The sequence below is a fragment of the Lithobates pipiens genome, unplaced genomic scaffold (genome assembly GCF_037356315.1).
Source record: "Lithobates pipiens isolate NorthernLeopardFrog02 unplaced genomic scaffold, aLitPip1_a1.2 Scaffold_22, whole genome shotgun sequence".
NCBI lineage: Eukaryota > Metazoa > Chordata > Amphibia > Anura > Ranidae > Lithobates > Lithobates pipiens.
Genome location: NW_027507784.1, coordinates 47,098,912 through 47,122,579, shown reverse-complemented (window position 1 = coordinate 47,122,579; position 23,668 = coordinate 47,098,912). Strand labels below are relative to the sequence as shown.

The window sequence follows — 23,668 nt, the reverse complement described above, 5'->3', positions numbered from 1 at the left end:
CCGGGGGCCCCCTTCTTAAAGGGGGCTCCCGGATTCCGATAAGCCCCCCGCCCGCAGACCCCGACAACCAACGGCCAGGGTTGTCAGGAAGAGGCCCTTGTCCTCATCAACATGGGGACAAGGTGCTTTGGGTGGGGGGGCTGCGCGGCCCCCCCTTCCCCAAGGCACCCCCCCATGTTGAGGGCACGCGGCCTGGTACGGCTCAGGAGGGGGGGCGCGCTCGCTCGCCCCCCTTTCCTGGCCGGCCGGGTAGCGTGCTCGGACAAGGGTTTGGTGTGGACTTTGGGGGAACCCCCACGCCGATTTTTTTTCGGCGTTGGGGTTCCCCTTTAAGCCCATTCCAGGCGGCGGAGCCCGCGACGTCTCCTTCGCGGGCCCCGCCTACCTGTACACGCGCTCGAAATGGGCGGATTTGCCTCCGCCTTACGTGGGCGAGTCCGTTCATTTCAAAAGTTGAGCGGACTGTTTGGCAAACAGTTCGTTGAAACAGTCCACTCGTGTGTGGGCAAGTCCGCTCATGCAAATTTTGAGCGGACTGTTTGCCGAAACTGTTTGACGAACAAGGTTGGGCAAACAGTCCGCGCGTGTGTACGCGGCCTAACGAGTCATATGACACGGGGAAGGTAAAATGGCTAATTGGCTAATTGGCTATTTGGACATTTTCACTTAGGGGTGTACTCGCTTACTTTTTTTTTTTTTTGCCAGCGGTTTAGACATTGGCTGTGTTGAGTTATTTTGAGGGGACAGCAAATTTTACACTGTTATACAAGCTGTACACTCACTACTTTACATTGTAGCAAAGTGTTATTATTCAGTGTTGTCACATGAAAAGATATAATGCAATATTTACAAAAACTGTGAGGGGTGTACTCACTTTTGTGAGATACAGTGTGTGTGTGTGTGTGTGTGACAAAAGTTTATTTATTATTATTATTATTATTTTTTTTTTTTCTTCTACACTTTTGCACTGAAGGAAGGCAGAAGAGGTACACGTGTGGGGTGTTTTTTTTTTTTTTTTTTTTTATTGGGCAGCTGTATGATTGCATACAGGAAGAATTTAAGAAGCTGCATTCTGCATGACAGAACTTTCAGTAGAAGGAGTTGGATCATTGTGCAGAAATGCCAGAATTCTGCTTTCAATCCTACAAAACGTAGTAGTGAAACAAAAACTACTGTTGTAATAAGGGACAAAATGAGATTGATTTATTAGGAATACAGACTCTCAATCAAAAGCTGTCCTTGGTCTGACTTTATTATGCAAATGAGGCACCAGTGCATTGGAAAGTAGGTCTTTGTCTTATTTCCATATAATGGATGGATACACGTAGTGCACGCTCGGGAACCTGGAAACGTGATGCAAAGGATATCAATAAAATCCCAACACCTTAACCAAAATTGCAGCCTACACCGGGTATGGCTCTCATCTTGTGAGCCATTGTCTTTTCTCCATAGGCTTCCATAGTTTCCAGCTCTAACAATGGTACAATGCTTGGTAAAGGCAAACTGTGTGTAATTATTTGAAATGTTCCCCTTTAAAAAAAAAAATTAAAGAAAATACAGGTATCAGGCCTAGGATGCTGTAGAGCACCTGGATTGTGAATTTGAACCTCAATGGTCAATGAAAGCTCTGATGGGGGCTTAATGTCCCCTTGGTGGAACTAGAGCCCTGTGTACACCTGGGTCAGTAATTTTAACTCAGTAAGTTAAAATGTTCTTAAAGTGCAACATTCAACAATAAGCCAAAAGATAAGCAGTTTACCATGTTTGCATTTTTTTTTTTTTTTCCCTGAAGAAACCTGCATGCTCCACACTAATGAAAGATTTAACTGCTTGCAGGGTGTTATTTGATTAGCAGCACATTGATAAATGAGATGACAGCCAACTAGTGGTTAAATATTTTGAGCTGTGAGGCGATTTAATCACCTGTGCAGCCCTAGCCCTTAGGAGCTGTATGGCTGACATTTGAGAGGTAAATCCATTTTATTATATTTAAACATCCGCTACAAAACTGATATTCTAAGCCAATTTGTAAGTAATATGCATTGCTTGCCTTTTTCCATTATGCTTGTACAGGATTTTTGCCTATTTGAAAGGTTTCACATTTTTAAAACTTGCAATTAAAAAAACAAAAAAAAAATGAATACAATGTTACCTATACGACCAACCCACTCCCACCCCTTTTTAATGGCCCCTGTTAGAACTTGAGCATTTTAAATGGGGCACAGTGGCATCTTCCAAAAAAACAGTACTGATGTGTGGTGATGTGTGTGTTTTAAAAAAAAAAAAAAAAAAAACGCTGATAACAGAGCAGAGAGGTTGCATAGAGTTATTTACTAAAGCTGGAGAGTGCAAAATCGGGCTCACTTCTGCATAGAAACGGCTTCCAGTTTTCATTGCCAAAGCTTAAAGAGGAAGTAAACCCATTTGTTTCCCTGCAAAGGTAAAGCATAATAGACTACTATGCATCGCATAGTAGCCCATTATGTGTCACTTACCTGACTCAGGAGCCAGCGATGTCACCGTTGTCCCCTGTAGCACGAAGCGTCCATCTTCTTCCACTTATCGCTGCTCCGGCTCTGTGAGTGGCCGGAGCAACGATGACATCACTCCCGTGCATGCGCATGGGAGCCTCCACTAACGGCATATCGCTTAGCAGCAGCAGCATGCTCGGTGCACCTGCGCACGGCTGTCTACGGCACGTGCTCCGTAGACAGCGGTGCCTGTCTTTTTGAAAATATCTACTAAACCGTGTAGGTTTAGGAGATATTTCATGGACCTACAGGTATGCCTTAATCTAACCTTACCTGTAGGTAAAAAGTGGTCTGTAAGGGTTTACAACCACTTTAATTGAACAAGCTGAGGTTGGAAGCTGATTGGTTTCTGTGCAGAAGTGAGCCTGATTTTTTTTTTTGCACGGTCAAGCTTTAATAAACCCCATTGTGTATTATAAAAGGCACATTTATTTAATACAATAAATGTGTGTGTGTTTGTTTTTTATTTTTTTCCCTGCTACCCTTGTGACTGGCTTTTATTATGTCTTATAATGCACAAGCTATGTGTGCCATCTTTCTGTTCTTCTTACAGATCCTACCCAGCCAATAGGAGCTGTAAGACTTTGGAGGTTATTTACAAAAGGCAAATCCACTTTGCACTACAAGTGCAAAGTGCACTTGAAATTGCACTGAAAGTGCAGTCACTGACAATCCGAGGGGTATATCTGAAATGAGGGGAAGCTCTGCTGATTTTATTATCATGTGCAAGCTAAAATGCTTTTTTTTTTTTTTTTTTTCTCCTTGCGTGTCCCCCTGGAATCTACAGCGACTGCACTTCCAAGTGCCTTTAGTAAATAACCCCTTTTGTGTTGCAATTTGCATTTTCAACCTTGGATGGATGTGAACTTTAGTAATGCTGTTCACTTTGTTCTCTTTTTAGATCACCGGACTGCATTGCATTCATATATCTCCCCTTCTCTTTTTTTATTTTTTTTTATTTGCTAAAACCCCCATTAGGCTCTTTTTGCTTTATGTATTCCTTCATTTCCCATACTGAAGATGCAACAGGGAATTGGAAGACATTTTCTCAACATAAACTGGTTATCATTAATACATGGGTACTCATTGGACAACTTTGGTTAAATTAAACATGGGCTACTTTTTAGGCTGTCACAAAGCTAAACTGAACTAAACATAAGTTTTTTTTTTTTTTTTTTTTTTTTTTATTAAAATTACTTTTATGACTTTTCTTGCCTGACAAAAGAATAAATGACCTAAATTTTCGATTTCAATACAGCCATTGTTTTGGGTGCTGACGTACATCTCATCATCCATTTGTCATTAATGGTGGTGACCTAAGCATATCTGCTTAACGGGATGTAGTAATTTGCCGGCTGCAGTGGGTTTTTTTTTATTTTTATTTTTTATTTTTTCTCCACTAAATGTACAAGCTTCATATGCTAGAACATGCTTTACAGCCCTTAAACAAACAATTTTTATATTTAGCTTCTCTTTGACCACTTCCACCCCGGAAGATTTTATCCCCTTCCTGACCAGAGCATTTTTTGCGATTCGGCACTGCATCAATTTACTGACAATTGTGCGACGTGGCTCCCAAACAAAATTGACGTTGCCTCTCCCCCCCCCACACACACAAATAAAGCTTTCTTTTGGTAGTATTTGATCACCTCTGCCTTATTTATTTTTTGCACTATAAACAAAAAATGGCAACAATTTTAAAAAAAAAAACGCATTTTTTTTACTTTTTGCTATAATATCCCCAAAAAATATTTTAAAAGAATAATTTTTTTTTTCCCGCAGTTTAGGCCGATTCTTCTTCTCCCCACTCCCCCCCCCCCCCACCGTCAGACTTCAGGTCCGTGGGACTCGCGGTCAGAGCTCCCGGCGGACGTGCACGCAAGCTACCTCTTATAGGGTAACGTACAGGTATGTTAATCTGCCTGTATGTGCCCTTCTGCCACAGTATATCTGCGTGAGGCAGTCGGGAAGCGGTTAGGCTCGGTTCACACAGGGGCGACTTCGCCGCCTGACAAGTCGCGCTCCGTTCTGTACTATGGAACCGTTCTAATAGGAGCGACTCAAGTCGCTCCGACTTAGAAAAAAAGGTTCCTGTACTACTTTTGGGGCGACTTGCATTGACTTCTATACAGAAGTCATTTTGCAAGTCGCCGCTGATCGTGTGTAGGTCGCGGCGCTGCAAGTCGTGCCGCCCCTGTGTGAACCGAGCCTTAAAGTGTACCTGTTGCATGCTGTGGAGTAGATGTAGGGTACAGAAATCCATTTTACTTTCAAATAGACATCTGACACCAAAGCCTCGTTCACACGGTATGATTTTTGGCAGGGGATTGTCTTTTGCCAGACTGTTGTCCTTAAATCTTACCATTAGGACGCTCCTTTTGACAATTGTTGTCCAACTTTTTGGATGGATGGCAGGCTAGTAAATTTTCGGCGGACAACGGTTTGAAGTCAGATTTTCATATGGTCAGTACACAAATCCATCACACAAGTTGAAAGTACAAACACATTGGAATCGATGCTCCCAAAACACGAAATTAGCAGAAGGGCCCAAAGGGTGGCGCTCAAGAGCTGACAAATATATAGGATACATATTTGATATATATTGGATACAAATATGGGAACTCAAATGCTGACTTGTTTATAAGGTGCAAGACATGGGATTGTCCATCCTCCTCTTGGCTTCACTACCCTTACCCTTGTGTGGTGTGTGTTTCTTCACTGCTTGCATGCTTCCTCCAAGTCAGTGATTTGCCAGGTTGGGAAACCAGGATTGGGGCATACACCCTGGCGCTGCACTATCATTCCAATGAAAAAAACTGGCTACAACATTTTTAATCTCCACATATTACTTTTAACAAGTGGGTGTCATCTATAGACCTTTCCTAAGGATTACACGGGGCAACCATTTCTGACCTCATTCCGAAAAGGCCACTTGTCTGGCTAATATGCTCCCCCCATTGGATTCAATATGGATCTGAAACATTATTGGGAAGGGGGGGGGTTAGATCAGAAGTCTTTTGTCTACATATGTGTAGCACTAGCCCAGTAGAAGCCACTGTATAGGATGGGTTCTCTGTTGCCTTGACCTTCTCAAGAATCTCAGCCCCCCCCCCCCCTATCACTTTAGTATCCAATAGTAGTGCTATATCAAAGAAAACGGGCACACCAAAACGGGTAGTAAAGGAAAACTTAATATAAAGTGTCCTTCAGTAGGGTTGGTAACTAGGCAAGCATAACTTGAATCAACAATGGTAACACCATTTTTACTAATACAAAGTGATTGACAGTAAAAATTAAGTATAAAATTACATTTGGTGTGCAGATCCGCATAAACTGTAGCAAGGCCACCTTTTAAGTGCAGTTCTAAAGTTTAATCAACCGAGTGCTGGAACTATATTGCCAGAGTTGATTTACAGTATCGATGCTAGTCCCAGACTCGCTTGGTATGCACTGCCCAAAAGGAAATGAGCATGGTAGAGAAAGGGGCAGGGGGAAAAAAGAGGGCTTACAGAATGATTGTTAGGGCCAGTACTTTTGGGATGTTCTCTTGCCGGCTATTTTTTGTGCCCCTTAAGAGCATCTTTGCTTGTAGTGACAGTCCCAGGTAAGCAGTATTAGTACAGTCTAGGTATGTTATAGGCTTGGCAAGGGTGCATGGTAGATGTGGTCCAGATGTGGTAAAGGTATTTTGTGGTATAGGGTTGGTATTAGTGCAGTATGGATTGGGTACACCCAATGTCCTACTCTGTGGCTCACTCTATGCTAGCAGTGTAAAAAAAAAAAAAATGGTGGATAGCCCTCTCCTCTCTTCCCAGGATGCTGCTGTGGATGTTTGCTGTATAAGCGGGCCCCTTCAGTCTCCCCCCCCCTAAAAGCTTCCGGTGATCAGCGGTGGGAAGCAATGGGTAAGTGGATGCTCCCAGCCTTTTTGCTGCAGCGGTACCCAATCTGAGATGGTGTACTGCGCTGCCTCCAGGTGTCTATACTCTGTCTCAGGCATCCTAGCTGGCAGGTGAATACTCAGAGGTACTCTCCTTGGTACCAAAATGAAGAACTTTCTCTGTCCATTTCACAAAAATCCTCTGAGCTCCTCCTCCTCCTACACAGTGCATATTGGGATCTTTAGTGTAACCATTATAAACTAGCTATTATATGGCTGCTATCTCAAACTATAACTCCCAGCATTTGAAGTACTCTGCATAGAAGTCTACGCTGCTGGCCAAAGGAGAAATGACGCAGCATAACATCCATACCTCAGAGGGAGAGAAGGATAAAATACAGTGGGGTTGTTTTACTAAACCTGGAGAGTGCAAAATCTGGTAAAGCTGTGCATGATAGCCAATCAGTTTCTAAAGTTTGGCTTGTTCAATTAAGCTTTAACAAAAAAAGGAAGCTGGTTTCTATGCAGAAATGCATCAGATTTTGCTTACTCTAGTCTGATTAAATCTCCCCCAGTGACTCATTCTCCATATTCCTGTAGCACCTGGCTACATGTGTTCTGGGAAAGTGACTCAAGCAAGTACGATAGACAGGAATGTTATCATTTGCAGAATAAGATATCTATATGGGAAGTGTCCATATGTTTAGACCAGTGCTAAGTGCCATCCCTGCTTTGCATGATGCCCTTGGCCATGAGCTGTCGCTTGCCCTAAAAGCCACCTGGCTGTGCCTGCTTTCATGGCATCTTGCAATTGGCTGTTCCCTGGGGTGGACTCCCTGACCCAAGTCACTGGGGTGCAATAATGCTGTGTGGAAGAACAAATTCAATTTCAGTACTGACATTCTCAGTATCCAATGTGATTTATGAGAAGTGTATCTAAATATTGATTTCAGAATATCATACAAATATTGAAGCTCAACTGACCCTTTAAATCATATACATTACAGGTGCATCAGAAAGGTATGCAAAAGCCTACAGTTTATTTCTTTTATGGAAGCAACTTAAGCATGAGTGTAGAAGATCTGCAGAAATCGGATATGCTGACTACTGAGTCAAACCTATAGATTTTCAGTTACAAAGCTCATGGTCCTGCTGCTTGCAGATTCCTATCTCTGGCTCAGTGGTGGACATGTTGGACCTCTACAGAGACACCACTGCTTTCACACAGAACAATTCTTTCTTTGTAGCATACTAGCAGAGAACAGGCTTTTCAATGTAGGCCAAACTCCTGCTCGGGGCCCCACACTAGAAGGATAACTTGTCACTGACAACTGTCCTGGCATTGATCGAATGAATTTATATGTGTTGTGTGACCACCCCCTCTTCTCTCGAACTGGCTGTTCCTTCATTTTTTACCTTCTCTCTTCCTCCCCCTTTTTTTTTTTTTTCCCACTCCATCACGGAGAAGGATAACTTGAAAGTTTACACCTAGTTTCCCATTTACTGTAGGAACTCATCCTCACTCTGTTCACAGTAAATCGGACCAGATGATTCACTTGGCCAACAACTTATTTTACTGAATAAAATGGCTGAATGTACAAATCTTTATCCCCACATTACAGATCCTTCTTTAACCGCACGTGCATTGCAACAGCTTACAAACCAAGCATTGTTCCTCTTTAAATATTAGGCTGGACTTTGGCTACACTGTGGTGCTCATACACTTTTATTTTTTTTTATTTTTTTATTTTTTTATTTTTTATTGTTAGCTTGCTTTTGTAAGGGGCTTAGGCGCCCTTGTGGAGACAAGTGGAATGACGCTTACTAATGCCGGAACTCTAGGTGGAGAGCTGTGGTCATGTGACAGTCAACATTAAGGCACATCTCCCAAACTTAGAAGTGAGCTGCAACTTCTGCTTGGAGAACACCACTCCCAGGTGTGCAGCATTTGGGCACCGGTACCACCACCTCTCTACCATCTCATGGTTGCTATAGGATACAGGATTCTCTCTATCTCATCCTCCAGGCACTCTGTGTTGCAGCCCAGCCCAAAGAGTGGGTAACCTGTCACTGGTGGAGGTGCCAAGCACTTGTGTGTGTGTATATATATATATATATATATATATATATATATATATATATATATATATATATATATATATATATATATATATATATATTATAGGTATTGGAGTTTCCTTTCAAATTTTGTCTGTTAGTGAACGTAACAATTACAAATTTTATCTGAAGTTACAAATTATCCGAAACAAAGAATGCTGCATCTAAACAAATGGAACGGAACGTACGGTTTTAATTTTATTTCTTATGTTCTATTAGTTTAGATACGTCATTCGTTATTACGCATAATTCGTAACTTTGGATACATTTGTTTTCGTCGCATTCACTAACAGCCAAATTTGAAGGGAAATTCCAATACCTATAGTTTAAGTTCTTAGTTAATTCAGAATTTCAGATTTTAATTCTTATTTTCGAATTGTCAAAATATTTGGAAATTTCGACATTTCCGAATTAACAGATTTGCCTAAATGAATTGCCCATGGGAATTGCACATGGCTAAAGTCCATAAAGCATTCGCTTTTAAGAGCCCACTTAGGCACAACTCCACAAAAGACACTATCAAGCCTCTAATGCCGCGTACACACGAGCAAACTTTCCGACAGTCTTCCCGACGGCCTTTCGGTGGAGTCCAGACTTTTTGAACGTGCTGATGATGTAAACGGGACTAAACAAGGAAGTTCAGTAGCCAATGGCTTCCCTTGCGTGGTATTTGGTTCCTCGGACCAGCACACAGACGACCTGTTTTCCCGAATAATTTTTTATTTTTTTTTATTTTTTTTTTGTCTGTCCGAAATTGAGTCAGTCGGATAGATTTGAAACATGCTCTATTTCTAGGCCCGTTGGATTTATTTTTGAAAAACGATCGGACTAGCCCACACACGATCAGATTATCCAGACTAATGTCCATGATTGGCAGTCATCCATAAAGGCATGGGGGTCTCCAGACTTAGGAGCCCGCACTGGGTTCCTAGTGAGGGTCACATCGTGGTGATCACTCCAGCTGAGTAACCAGCTACACATTGGCAGAAATTCCTCAGGGCTCAACACTGGCTTGGAGCCAGACCCTTTTAGGTTTGTTGATCTGTAGGGAGCAGTATTATTATTATTATTATTATTAATAATATTGTATTTTCCCCTGATGTTTAGGAAAACTAACATTGAATACCATGTTCTTGGCATACAGACACTCACTGCAACACATGCGAATACCTTTTTTTTTTTTTTTTTTCTTTCCTTCTTTTTTTTTACATGTATAGTGTAATTTATAAGCATGGTTCCACGTACAACAGACGCTTTTCAGTTCCTGAAGACTATAAAATCAGCAGAGTTCTTTTCTTCTGTGATAAAGCAGATGTGAATATGTCCTAGAGGAAATTGCACCATCCAACGTATGGCCTACCTTCTGGATTGGATAGAAAACGATAGAGCTCCAGACAACAGAAATTGCAAATACAAACTTAATAATAATAAAATAAAAAAAAAAATTTTTTTACGTTTTTTTAGTTTTTTACATTTAGGGATATAAAAATAAAACCAAATGCTAGGTAGGACCGAAGCTTCGGGTGAGAAGAGCTTGTGCTCTTCAATGTTCATTATGTGAGGGCTGGCAATGAGTTTGGACTGGTGAGACACAACCCCTGACTTAGATAGTCTATTGACTCGTGTAACAACCCCAAAGCATTTTACTTTTTTACTCAACAGTGAGTCATATCTCGAAAAGTTTTAGGTTTCAGTTTACATCTGGATTGCTAACCAATATTTTAGCTACAAGCAACCTTTTTTAGGAAAAGATGACAATCATGCACTACTGTGGGGTGTTGGTGTGTGTGGTTGTGTGTTTGTTTGTTTTTTTGTTTTTTTTTGTCTGCTCTTGTGCATTGGCAGCCCATTCAAATGCTTAACTCCAGCAATCTATTAAACATCATGACTGCAAAGGCATTAAAGACATCAATATTGGAACATTCTTTCACAGTTAAGTTTAATTATCTTGTAGTTCTAAGGCTGGCCATACACAGTGCAAATTTCTTCCCAAAAGATTTTGCACGATTCCCCTATCAACACACAGTGTTGACAAGGGAATCAGCAATTGTCTTCTCCCAGCAGACAAAGCTGTCCCTGAGAAGACTGTTTTTATTGCTAGTGGCTATAGCAGCCACTAGCGATTAGTCGCAAGAATCTGACAGGCTGGTTGTACCAAAGTTAATCAACTTTGTACATTCAGCCTGCCTGTTACTGGTTCGAATGGCTGGCCTAACTCACAGTATCCAACCCACCGATTTCGTGTTTTTTATTATTTTTTGTTTTGTTTTGTGTTGTTTTTATGACTTGAAACAATTGAGTAAGATCAGTGTGGGTTTTTGTGTTTTTTTTTTTTTTTTTTTTTTTTTTTTTTTTTTTCTTTATCTGCACTAACATACCCCTGAATGTTTGTTCTGAAAAATTGTATATCCCCTTCTTTAAAGTCCAAGCAGTACTAATTCAAAAAAGTTTAGCAGGATGTAAAAAAATAAAAAGAAAAAAGAAAAAAGAGAAAAAAACCTCTCTGAGGGAAAGGGGACGTGCGCACGCACACACATGCGCGCATGCACACACACTTACATGGCAACAGTAATAAACTAGCATAGCTAATGAGATAAGGAGGGAGAGGTGTGTGTGTGTGTGTGTGTGTTTTTTTTTTTTTTTTTTTTTTTTTTTTTTTTTTGGGGGGGGGGGGGGGGGATGTAAAGCTGTTGGATCATGAGTAATAGAGCCCATATTTAGACTTGGGCCATTTTTACATAACCAAATCCCAAGAACTCTTTAGTGCTGTTACAGTCAGTAAGTGGAACCCATGTATATGTGAAACGTATCTCTAAAAGTTGAGCAAAGTTGTGAGACACGGGTGGTAGGACAGGTTCAAATCAACTCTTCTCCCAAAGGGGAGCTCTTTTGATTCTTTTAGCCTGCAGTGGTCTCTGTATGCATTGCTACCCTGGTATAGACGACACAACCTTTGCTTGTTCTTGATCCAGAGCTGGAGGACAGACCGAAAAATGACCCTTGGTAGTAAGATGCCTGTTACGAGGGTCCTGATTTAAATCCAGTGGCAAAAGAGAAGGGTCTAAGGCCGCGTACACACGGGCGGACTGTTCGCCCAACTTTGTCCGCTGAACAGTGTTTCAGCGGACAGTCCGCTCGTGTGTGGGCTTCAGCGGACAGTTTCAGCGGACAGTCTGACGAACAAAGTTTTTCGGAATTTCCGTAAGACTGTCCGCTGAAACTTGGTTTGAGCGAACAGTCCGCTCGTGTGTAGGCTTGTTCGTCAAACTAAGTTCCGCGCATGCTCAGAAAGGATTTACACGCCGAAGGTTGCATTGCAGTGTATAGGACTTTGAATCTCTCGTCCCGTCGTACGTGCCGTTCACGTCATCGCGCAAGTTTTCAGCGGACTGTTCGTTCGTCGTGTGTGGTCAAGTCCGTTCATGCTAATTTTGAACGGACTGTTTGTCAAACTGTTTGACGAACCTAGTTGGGCGGACAGTCCGCCCGTGTGTACGCAGCCTTAATGTTCGCATCCTGTGGGGAAAAGGCTGCAGTGATAGCTGAAGGGAAACTCGTATGCTCTAAAAGGTTATGTGCTTTGCGCCTTTTTTTATTTATTTATTTTTTTTCTCTGAACACAGGTACACCTTAATGATTGTATTCTATACCCTGATTTGTAGACACTCGCTCTGTTGGGCACCAGTGCAAGCACTATCACTGCTAAATATACTGTGAAAGACAATGGTTGCAGGATAATTGATATCAAGATCTAGAGCAGAGGTTATCAATCACTGTTTTTAATTGGTAACCACCTATGAAACTTTTACTAAACTTTTAAAACATGTATTGCTTTAATATTATGCCTTTCTACACTCTTGCTCACATTTAAGTTAAATTTTAATTATAATCCTTTCATTCCCCACAGACACATGTGACAGCACTGCAGCTATGAGTGGGATTCTGAAGAGGAAATTTGAAGAAGTCGATGGATCTTCACCCTGTTCTTCTATCCAGGAATCGGATGAAGACATATCCAGTAGTGAAAGTGGGGACAGTTTTGACAGTGTCAATCCTTCGAGCTCAAGTCATGTCACACGTATGTGGAATTTTTTTTTTTTTTTAGCCTATGTCTTGTGCTTGCTGGGCTTTGGTTTAATGTAGTTGTCTTGTTCATGTATGTGAGGGAGTACTCGTGTTGATCACTTGTGAATTTTGGCATGGGTGGCATTGAACAACCCTTGGTTTTCATTCAAAGTTAGAATCTTATGGAATCCTAACCCTTCATTGAGACCTATCGACAAACCTGCATAGCACGAACCACTGAACAAAAAGTAGAGTAAGACAAATTATACTTAGTCCAAGCTAAACCTCCTGGGCCACAGGTTTTATAGAAGTTTTATGATTCTGCTGGTTTGACATATATTGTATTGCCAAAAATTAGGACGCCTGCCTTTACACGCACATGATCTTTAATGGCATCCAAGTCTTAGTCCATAGGGTTCAAAATTGAGTTGATAATAGAGAAAGAGACGGCGCCCTCTAAGTGCAGCAATAATGTTACTCAGATTTATTTAAAAAATGGTTTAAAAACGCTCACATTAGATTAGTGGTGTAAAGGCACATCTTAGATACAATACTAACCATCGGCCAAAAAGTCAGATGCTGTGAACTCTGTACTACAGCCCCATGAGTCGTGCCTATGGACCTATGGATGAAACATTGTATCCAAGATGTGCCTTTACACCACTAATCTAATGTGAGTGTTTTTAAAAAGTTTTTAATAAATCTGAGTAACCTTATTGCTGCACTTAGAGGGCACCGTATCGTTCTCTATTTATTTGTTTCCTAGAGCTACTTCTTGCTTTATGACTGACAGCCCCCTAGGGTACAGCTTGTACTATGGACCCTCCTTACGGACCACGTTGATGATCTACATAGACCTTGAACCCCTTATTGTGGACACTGGTGTGTGGATATATTTATAACCCACACAAATAAATCTATATACGTTTGCTATTTAGACACGATTTATTGTTGATCTAATATCTTAATATTTTAATTCATTGTATTATTTTTTTTTTTTTTTTTTTCAAATTCCCATAGAGCGCCATATTACCCTACTCCCTCTTCAAAATTGAGTTGGCCCACCCTTTGCAGCCATAACAGCTTCAACTCTTCTGGGAAGGCTGTCCACAAGGTTTAGGAGTGTGTCTATGGGAATTTTTGACCATTCTTCCAGAAACTGATTTGTGAGGTCAGGCACTGATATGGACGAGAGAGCCTGGCTCATAGTCTTCTCTCCAATTCATCCCACAGGTGTTCTATCGGGTTAAGATCAGGACTCTTTTCAGGTCCAAGTTCCTCCACCCCAAACTCGCACATCCATGTCTTTTATGGCCCTTGCTTTGTGCACGGGTGCGCGTTCATGTTGGAACAGGAAGGGGCCATCCCCACAAAGTTGGGAGCATGAAATTGTCCAAAATGTCTTGTTATGCTGATGCCTTAAGAGTTTCCTCCACTGAAACTAAGGGGCCAAGCCCGACCCCTGAAAAACAAACCCTACGGACTTATTCCCCCCCCCCCCCCCCACCAAGTGATTTGAACCAGTGTACAAGACAAGGTCCATAAAAACATGGATGAGCAAGTTTGGGGTGGAGGAACTTGACTGGTCTGCAGAGTCCTGACCTCAACCTTCTAGAACACCTTTGGGATGCATTGGAGAGGAGACTGCGAGCTAGGCCTTCTCGTCCACATCGGTGCCTGACCTTACAACTGCGCTTCTGGAAGAATGGTCAAATATTCCCATGGACACACTCCTAAACCTTGTGGACAGCTTTCCCAGCAGAGTTGAAGCTGTTATATCTGCAAAGGGTGAGCCAACTTAATATTGAACCCTACGGAGTAAGACTGGGATGCGATTAAAGTTTGTGTGTAAAGACAGGCGGCCCAATAAATTATATATATATATATATATATATATATATATATATATATATATATATATATATATATATATATATATATATATATATATATAATCTTATAATAATATATAATATATAATCTTCTTACAAAGGCTAGAGACTTGTTTGGCGCTCATTCGTAGACATGGGCGCCGTCAATAAATTTGTTTCGTTCTGTTCCGTTACGGTTCATATTAAAATTAATTCGTATTTCGTGTCCGAAATTCCATTTCAATTCGTACGAAATACGAATTGCCGTTAGGTTCGTTAGCTTGTACGAACGTTCGTTACGATGAATTTAAAGGCAAAAATATACCTCAATATGACAGTCGATGCTGATGAAAGTTTGGTTTTTATCCAAAATACGAAATTCCGTTGAAGAATTTCCTATTCGAAATACGAATTTTCGTTAGATGAGGGGCTCCCACCATCCCTGTGCTGTGCTGACTTCCTCCTGGGGATTCGTAAACAAAAGTTCGTATTTCGTACAAAATTCGGACACATGGCAATTCGTATTTCGGATCTTCCCGAACTTACCAATTTAGGGAAATTCGTACGAAACGAATCGCACATGTCTACTCATTCATGCTTGAGCCATGAAGGACATAGCTGGGATGGGGGATGCATGGTTCCAGTGATTAGGAGGATGCCCACCATTGAACCTAATGTAATAGAAACCCAAATGTCTACATGCAGGAGTTTGGAAGAGGGTTGTCTACTCTAGTCCACTGCAGAGATTTGCCCTGGACTAGGATCTGGTTTCCCTAGGCAGTTAGAAGTATAACACTGCTGTATTAAACTACTTAATTAACTTAATTTAAATAACCTAACATCGCAGCTCCAAAGGCACGCTGATCTTCCTTGTAATCTGGTCAATGGTACAATTCAATGTAATGGAACACTAATTTTTAATTCCCCATATATGAATAATTTTATTGTGAAATTAGTATATCTGATGTTTAAAAAGTTTGCTACAGCAAGATAAAATTAGCTTTATTTTTTTTTTTTTATTTGGCCACAGCAGTAAATTGCAGACACTGCCTTTGAAAATTGAGTGACCAAGGAGCCCTAAATCCTAGAAAGCCTTAATATGCAAATGTCTAAACCACAGTGTTGTGATCTGATCCATCCCTACCACACTTTAATATTGGTCAGTAAGCTTCTGCCAAAATATATTTTGGCTGATCTGCTGTGGTCTTTGCTTCTGTATACAGTAGCGTAACTAGAACATTCAGGGCCCCGATGCAAGAAACCATGAAGGGCCCCCCTGAACCCCAGCCAGGGCTCTTCCCTCCGAGTCCGGCAGAGGAACTCCAGGGCATGGTCACAGGTATGACCTTTGTGAGCCCTGTAGTTCCACCACTGGTATCAGTAGTTTTTTATTTTATTTATTTTTTTTTACAATTTTTAGGGAACTCTGGCTGGGGAGAACAGACATCGGACTGAGCGGCAAAGCCATGGAGCAGGAGAGAGGGGTACTCTGAGGAGCCGGCCGAGGACACAGGTCATGCAAGGAATGCACAACTAAAGAGCAGCCAGTGCGATAGTCGAGCATGGAGCTCTGCTAGTCATCCTCCACCTCTAGCCACCTCTGGTACCCCTAGCTGCCTATGCTGCTGCCGGCCATATGTAGAGGGGGGCTGCATGGGCCCCCTGCATCACAGGGCCCAGTTGCGGTCACGACTGCTGCACCCCCTATAGTTATGCCCCTGTCTGTATACATCATGGTGTTGGGCCAGCAGGCATAGGTGCGGGGTCTCCAATGATGCTGAGCTCTATAGCAAAAAATACAATCGTAGCACCACCCTTTTTTAGGTGAAACTGCCTCTCTAAATGCATTATTTTAAAAATGTAACAAACTTGTTCAGTAATGATTTATTAATATTGTGCAGTTGGTTACTACACATCATTAATCCTCTCTGCAGTGTTGCTGAACAAACTTGAATGTTTTTGTTCTATTATTTTCTGGGAAAAAAATGATACCGGCTGCAAGCTTCGAGGCGCTTTTACTGTCAGAGGTGGTGTTTGCTGTACATGGAAATATTAATCTCTGCAACAGGACGTTAATTAGATACTGGAGAACACTGGTCAAAGCACAGTGTGTTGCCTTTTCACATGGAGCATGTAATGTACAAAGCAATATTTCCAGAACTGAGAGCGAGGCAGTTTACCCTCTAAAGAGCTTAATGGCAGTCTGCCAATCACAAAGCAGCATTTGGCTTCATCTGCAGCTTGGCTCCTGCAGATATATTCTTAGTCTCTGTATAATAAGCCTGTCATTTCTTGGAGAAAAGCATCGCCATATGAGCATATAAATATAGCTTGCTTTATCAGTCCAAAAACAGAATAATAAAAAATGCTAATTATAAAAACAAATTTTGCACACACTCTGTTCTAAAGTACCGAGGTCTAACTTTTCATGCATTTCTGGAGTTTCTAGGTCTCCCAAATTTTTTTGCTATTTATATGCATGTTAAAACTTAGCTTGGGCTACTCAAAACTTACCGGTACTTGGATTTGCACTGAATGCTGGAGCTTTTAAAGTGCAACTTAAAGCTCTTGTATTAGTCTAAACAAGTACCAAATTCAGTTACTGTGTGATGTACAAGCCGCCTAAAGTGGTAAAAAAAAAACAAAATTTAACTGAGCCAAATTCTCCATCTTGATTCACCTGTTCCCCCTCCCAGACACTGGAGATCAAAGTGGGAAGGTTTTGGCAAAAAAGACAGTGCTGTCAATCCAGAAAGCAGTAGACGGGACTAGCTGTGAACATGCTGATGGCTATGCCCCCTGTAAAACCTCTTCTGATTCCACTGTAGTTCAAATAGGCCTAGCCTATAAGGGACAATTCTGCTTTTAATGCAGAAGCGGTGCAGTATTGTTGCCACCCCATCACTGGAAGCTGCATTAGGTGAAGTTCACAGACGGGTCCAACACGTATTTATGATATTAAGAGAAAAGTTATGCCGCGTACACATGAGCGGACTGTATGGCGTACTTAGTTCGTCATACAATCTGACGGACAGTCCGTCGTACTTTCCACTGAACGGACTTGACCACACACGGATGCACAAACAGTCCGTCGAAAGCTTGCGCGATGACGTGTACAGCACGTACGACGGGACTAGAAATAGGAAGTCCAAGACACAGCAAAGCACCCTTCCGCCGTGTAAATCCTTTCTGGGCATGCGCCATTCTTAGTCCGTCAAACTAGCATACTGACGACCGTACTGTCCGCTGAAACCAAAGTACGATGGACAGAATTTCGAAAAAAACGAAATTCTTAGTACGCCGGACTGCACGCTGAAAAAGTCTGCTGAAGCCCACACACGAGCGGATTGTCTGCTGAAATGTGTTTCGACGGACTAAGTACGCCATACAGTCCGCTCGTGTGTACGCGGCATAAGATGCCCTTATTAAATGCTGCAGTACATATTGATGTTTTTAATGAGATGCCATCGTTCTGCTGCAAGGGTGGTAAGAGATATATATATATATATATATATATATATATATATATATCTCTATCTCTCTATCTCTCTCTCTATCTCTCTATCTCTCTCTCTATCTCTCTCTCTATCTCTCTATCTCTCTCTCTATCTCTCTATCTCTCTATCTCTCTATCTCTCTCTATCTATCTCTCTATCTCTCTATCTCTCTCTATCTATCTCTCTATCTCTCTATCTCTCTCTCTATCTCTCTATCTCTCTATCTCTCTATCTCTCTATCTCTCTATCTCTCTCTCTATCTCTCTATCTCTCTATCTCTCTATCTCTCTATCTCTCTATCTCTCTATCTCTCTCTCTATCTATCTCTCTATCTATCTCTCTCTCTATCTCTCTCTCTATCTCTCTCTCTATCTCTCTCTCTATCTCTCTCTATCTCTCTCTCTATCTCTCTCTCTATCTCTCTCTCTATCTCTCTCTCTATCTCTCTCTCTATCTCTCTCTCTATCTCTCTCTCTATCTCTCTCTCTATCTCTCTCTCTATCTCTCTATCTCTCTCTCTATCTCTCTATCTCTATCTCTCTCTCTATCTCTCTATCTCTCTCTATCTCTCTCTATCTCTCTATCTCTCTCTATCTCTCTATCTCTCTCTATCTCTCTATCTCTCTCTATCTCTCTATCTCTCTCTCTATCTCTCTCTCTATCTCTCTCTCTATCTCTCTCTCTATCTCTCTCTCTATCTCTCTCTCTATCTCTCTCTCTATCTCTCTCTCTATCTCTCTCTCTATCTCTCTCTCTATCTCTCTCTCTATCTCTCTCTCTATCTCTCTCTCTCTCTCTATCTCTCTCTCTATCTCTCTATCTGCACACCTGCCACAGGTCCAAAAAGTAATTCCATTCTTGTATTTTTATTTTATATGAGAACGGTATTTAGGGGGGAAAAAAGGAACAGCCAACAGTGGCAAAAGATAGACACTCCCCATGGGATTTTTCAGCAGCAAATGAGAGACATTGATAAAAAGTTTCAAAATGTTTTATTATTAAACACTAAGTGATGGGTATGTCACAGTGAATTAGATTAAAAATCTGAGCTCTGGTGTAGCAATACAGATCTGTAAATCTCTATACAATATTATGTGATTCAACAATTGTTCATGGATAATGCAGATCTCCATCCGAAAAGCTACTTTTAAGTTCCCACATTCTTGTTTTTACATATCATAGAAAGGCCACTTAGTGTGAGGAAATACCCAATGCATTTCGACTTGGAACTGGTCGCAGTCTTCCTCAGGGGGTTTCTTTATTTCTACCAACATAATAAGTGGACAATTAATATTTAAAGCAGTATCATTCAAAGGGCAATTATGCAGACATCTCTATATATTTACCCTTTCCGTGAGATACAAATGTATAAACCAGAGACTCTCATGCAAGTATCCAAATTCATTGAAGGCAAACCCGGACTGTCTCCACCCCACTATTCATATCCACCGAATCTCCCAGAAGAGGGGAGAGGGGGAGAAAAGAGGATGGTTTTTGACATAAAGCGGGATCCTTGGGACCTACAGGCAGTCACAAAACTTTTGAGGCTTCCACCATCCAAGCGAAGGAACAGGATTTTTCCTGAGGAAAAAATTATTTTATTTGTTTGTTTTAAAAAATGATAAATCATTTTTGTATCTACTATCTAAGGATAAAACATATTGAATATCTAATATGCAGGGAGGAGGAAAGGAAAATAATGGTAAAATAAATAAGTTTATGTGACTTGGTACTATACCTGTATGTATGTTGTACATGATCCGTATATTCAACAGATAATCAACCGTATTCATGCAGTGAGACGTGTGTGTGTGTGTGTGTGTATGAACATGTATAAATAAATGAGTAACTGAATTAAAAATTAATAAATGTAAAATTAAAGTGTGTGTATGTATGTCTGTGCTGAAAATAATGCAAGTGATATTGGATACTTTTTCCATGCATGTGAAAAATAAAAATAAATATAAAAAACCCTATGCCCCATGTGCGAAGTGAAGTGACTAGCATAAAAGAAAGAGAAAAATAGATAATAAATAATGTGTAGATTAAGAGTGCATAATAGCATAAATACCTGTCAGTTTAATATTTGTAGGGCACTTAGAATCCTTGTGAAAGGAGAGGCCACTCATCTAGGTAAAAAAAATAATAATAATAATTATTATTATTATTATTATTATTATTATATCAATTATATATTATAAAGTCCTACCATATAAACGGATCTTATGGGGAAAATTCTATCCATATTACCTGCTCCCTGGCTGCCACATGAACCATCTCCAGCGCGAGAGTAAGCCAAGTAATCCCTGCTGGAGATTATATCTCGTTTATATATCCACTTCATTACCTTATTGTTTGCATGTGTTCCTCTTCCAACAGTGGAAGGTAACCCTGAAACAAAAGTTGGGGGTAGTAAGCTAGGACCAAGGCATGAATCCCAAATCGATAGTTTCCCAGTTACTCAACCCACAGTCCCTGACCCTTTTTCAGCCCTGATGCCTAGACCAAACCTTGGCATAGTCAGTATTGGTCAGTTAACTTGACTACAAGTTTTGTGAACTACACCACTAAGAATGCCCCCAGCAGCTTCCACCGCAAGACTTTTACAAACCTAGTGATGTCACACGGAGTAATAAAAGCGGTTTATCGGTCCATAAACCAGGTGGAAGGGCAAAAATGAATGACTTACTCCAGATGGGGACGTTGGGGGTAAATTTGGGTGATGTCTGGAGATAACCCTACAAGTGAAATTGTATATATATCCTGCAGTGGCGAGAGAGATATAAAAATAAAAAAAATGATGATAGTTCCATGTGTAGTTGTATATCATAACTAAGGGAGGGACAGTCTTGTTACTCTTGAGAGTTGAGGGCAAAGATTGTTTCTCCAGGACACTGGCATTTGGGATCTATGCTTGGTATCAATTAAAATCCTTTAGAGATGAGTAACCGTTTTTAGTGCATGAATAAATGTCATGCATATCTACATGTGCTTTAAATATATTCTGCTCTGCAAATTTCACTGTGCTTAATACTCTGCAGAATGATTACACTAAACTTTTGCACCCAAGGCTTTTTTTATTTTTTTTATTCAGTTGGTTAATGTTTCTCCGGCAGTAGTGCCAAGAATTGGTGCAGGGTTTAACATGCCTGCACTTTCACTTAAAAATAGCTGTACAGAAACCCCAGCCAATCATTCCCAGCAGCCCCTATTCTGCAAGACTGCTAATTACCTCCATTTATCGCTTCTGCGACTCATTGAAGGCTGCATTTATGTTGTCTGCAGAAGAAAAAAAAATGTTAATTGGGCCTATTAGTGAAAACGGCTTTTTATGTAGATTATGGAGGAACAATATTTCCAGTCAGCTGCACTGGTCCAGGGATTCCAGCTTTGACCCTGGTAGATGCTGTGCAGTTGCTTTTCTTTCTCTGCAGTCATTCGGTCGCTCATGTGAAACAAGAGGTTTAAAAATGGATGAATGCTCTACTGCCTCCAGATGTTCTGTGAATATTACATAGAGGATGATGACGACAAACCATTTAGATTTCTGAATGTCGGAACTTGTTTTTATTGCTGTAAGACCTTGTGGCTGGTGTAATTGGTCAGTTGATTTTTGTGTTGGTGAATTAACTACCTGTGTAGTCCGTTCAAGCAGCTCCTATATTATGGCCAAGTTAGTCCCCTTGCTGCTTTTTTTTACCACTAAGTGTGTACTCAAGCAGTTTTGTCCCCAAAGAACAATTTCCTGTTTTTCTAGTGGAATGAAATGTGTGTGTGTGTGTGTGTGTGTGTGTGTGTGTGTGTGTGTGTGCGCGCGCGCGCGCGCGTGTGTGTCACCACGCACTGGGGTCAAAAAAAAAAAGATTAAGGGGCCTTTAGTGTTTCTTGATCTCTTCAGTAGACTCTTTTGAAGTAGGATATTTATTAGGTAGCATGGCAGCAACTCGTGCTACCACCACAGATGCTACAATCAGGGCCGGGGACAAGGGGTGTGCAGAGAGGAAGCTGCACTGGGGTATTGTTAGGTGCAGGGGCGTTACAAGGAGATTGGAGGGAGGCAATCTGCGTTGGGAGAGGGAATTTGGGGGGGCAGCAGGGGTTAAAAATGTTCCTAGGAGGGAAAATTTGGGGAGGTGTGCTTGGAGTTTTATTTTTATTTTTGTGAGAGGAGGATTTGTGCTAGGAGGGAAAATATTAGAGGGGGGGGGGGTAATTTTGTGGTAGGATGGAGGATTGGAGGAGGGGAATTTTTGTTCTGGGAGGGGGAAATAGGAGTGAGGGGTAGAGGATTTATGCTTAGAGGGAGAATTTGAGGGTAGAGGATTTGTGCTAGGAAGGGTGAAATAATACTTTATTAATATATATATATATATATATATATATATATATTTTTTTCTGGGAGCGTGGGGGGGGGGGGGGGTTGGTAGCTGGAGGGTGTACTGGGAGGAGGGAAACTTGTGCTCGGGGTAAGCAAGCAGATTAGGCGTGTTAAGGATCCGAGTCCCAACCCACTTACTCGATCCCACCAGGAAGGAAGCCAACACTGCATACTGCTAATCACAAGCATTGAGACATTTCCCCGGTCTGTACAGCTTAGGGCTCCCTCCCTCTCCATCCTTCCTCGGGTGGGGATTGTGCTGGGAGCATATGCGAAATGAGGGGGTTTAAGCTAGGGCGATTTGTGCTGGAAGGGAGGATTTTAGCAGGGGGGTGGATTTGTACTGGGGGAAGAGGAAATTTTATGCTTGGGGAATAAGGATGCAGATTGGTGTGTGTGTGTGTGTGTGTGTGTGTGTGTGTGTGTGTGTGTGTGTGTGTGTGTGTGTGTGTGTGTGTGTTTGTTTTTTTTTTTTTTTTTTTTTTTTTTTTTTTTCCGGGAGGGATTTTTGCTGATTATATATAATGCTCATACAGGTCGTGGGGGGCGCGTTTGGCATGTTCACCCTGGGCTCTAGATGACCTTGATACAATGCTGGGTCTGCTCAAATGAGACAGTATGTGTCTCTGCGGGGTAGGTCCTAGGCAGTCAATGGACCTGATGGCAAAATGAAATTTTTTTGATTTTATTTTCAGCACACATCAATGCACAGCATGTGCACTGGCAACTTGGGTACAGTGTTCACTACTGTAGTAGTGCAATGGAGCGATACCACTGTGGTTTGTACATTGCAGAAAATCATGTATTGACACATGGTACCACAACCCATTGCTGTCGATGGACCTTTAGTAAGTATTTGTTCATAAGCACAGAATGAAGGCAAAAAAAGACCGTGAGAAGCTTGCGTGCAAATACAATATCATGATCAAAGGAGATATTCTGCATAATATGGACTGGAAAATTTTAAAGGCCAGGCTAATTTAATCAAGCAGTGCATGGTAATGTTGCCATGTGTTTTGATTGTTTTGGCAGCCATATTAAAAAATGGACAGTTTATTTTATTTATTTATTTTTGCCACATGCAAAGCACTTCAATAAATATTCTGATTTGTATCATATATTTTATACGGGGACAAAATGTACCATGAAGGTAATACGTATGAATACCAACTGTATAGGAGACAGCTGATTTTGTGCTGAGGTGCAATATGGTTTCATTAATGCTGCTTTGACATCATGAGACTAGCAGAGGAGAGTGCTTCCAGGTTGGAGTCCTGCCAGAACGCAGATTGTGTTTAGTGACCATGACGCATTCTCTTTCCAGTAAG

General features: G+C 41.2%; 1 protein-coding gene across 3 annotated transcripts in view; it reads left to right on the top strand.

The window, feature by feature from the left end:
* The window catches only part of CSRNP3 (cysteine and serine rich nuclear protein 3), a 176,860-nt gene that overhangs the window by 133,801 nt on the left and 19,391 nt on the right, over positions 1-23,668 (top strand). For all 3 annotated transcript variants that reach the window (XM_077447555.1, XM_077447553.1, XM_077447554.1), the window contains one exon: positions 12,437-12,607. In XM_077447555.1, the coding sequence (XP_077303681.1) occupies positions 12,460-12,607 (148 nt within the window). In that variant the 5' untranslated portion in view covers positions 12,437-12,459. The remainder of the gene's footprint in view (positions 1-12,436; positions 12,608-23,668) is intronic.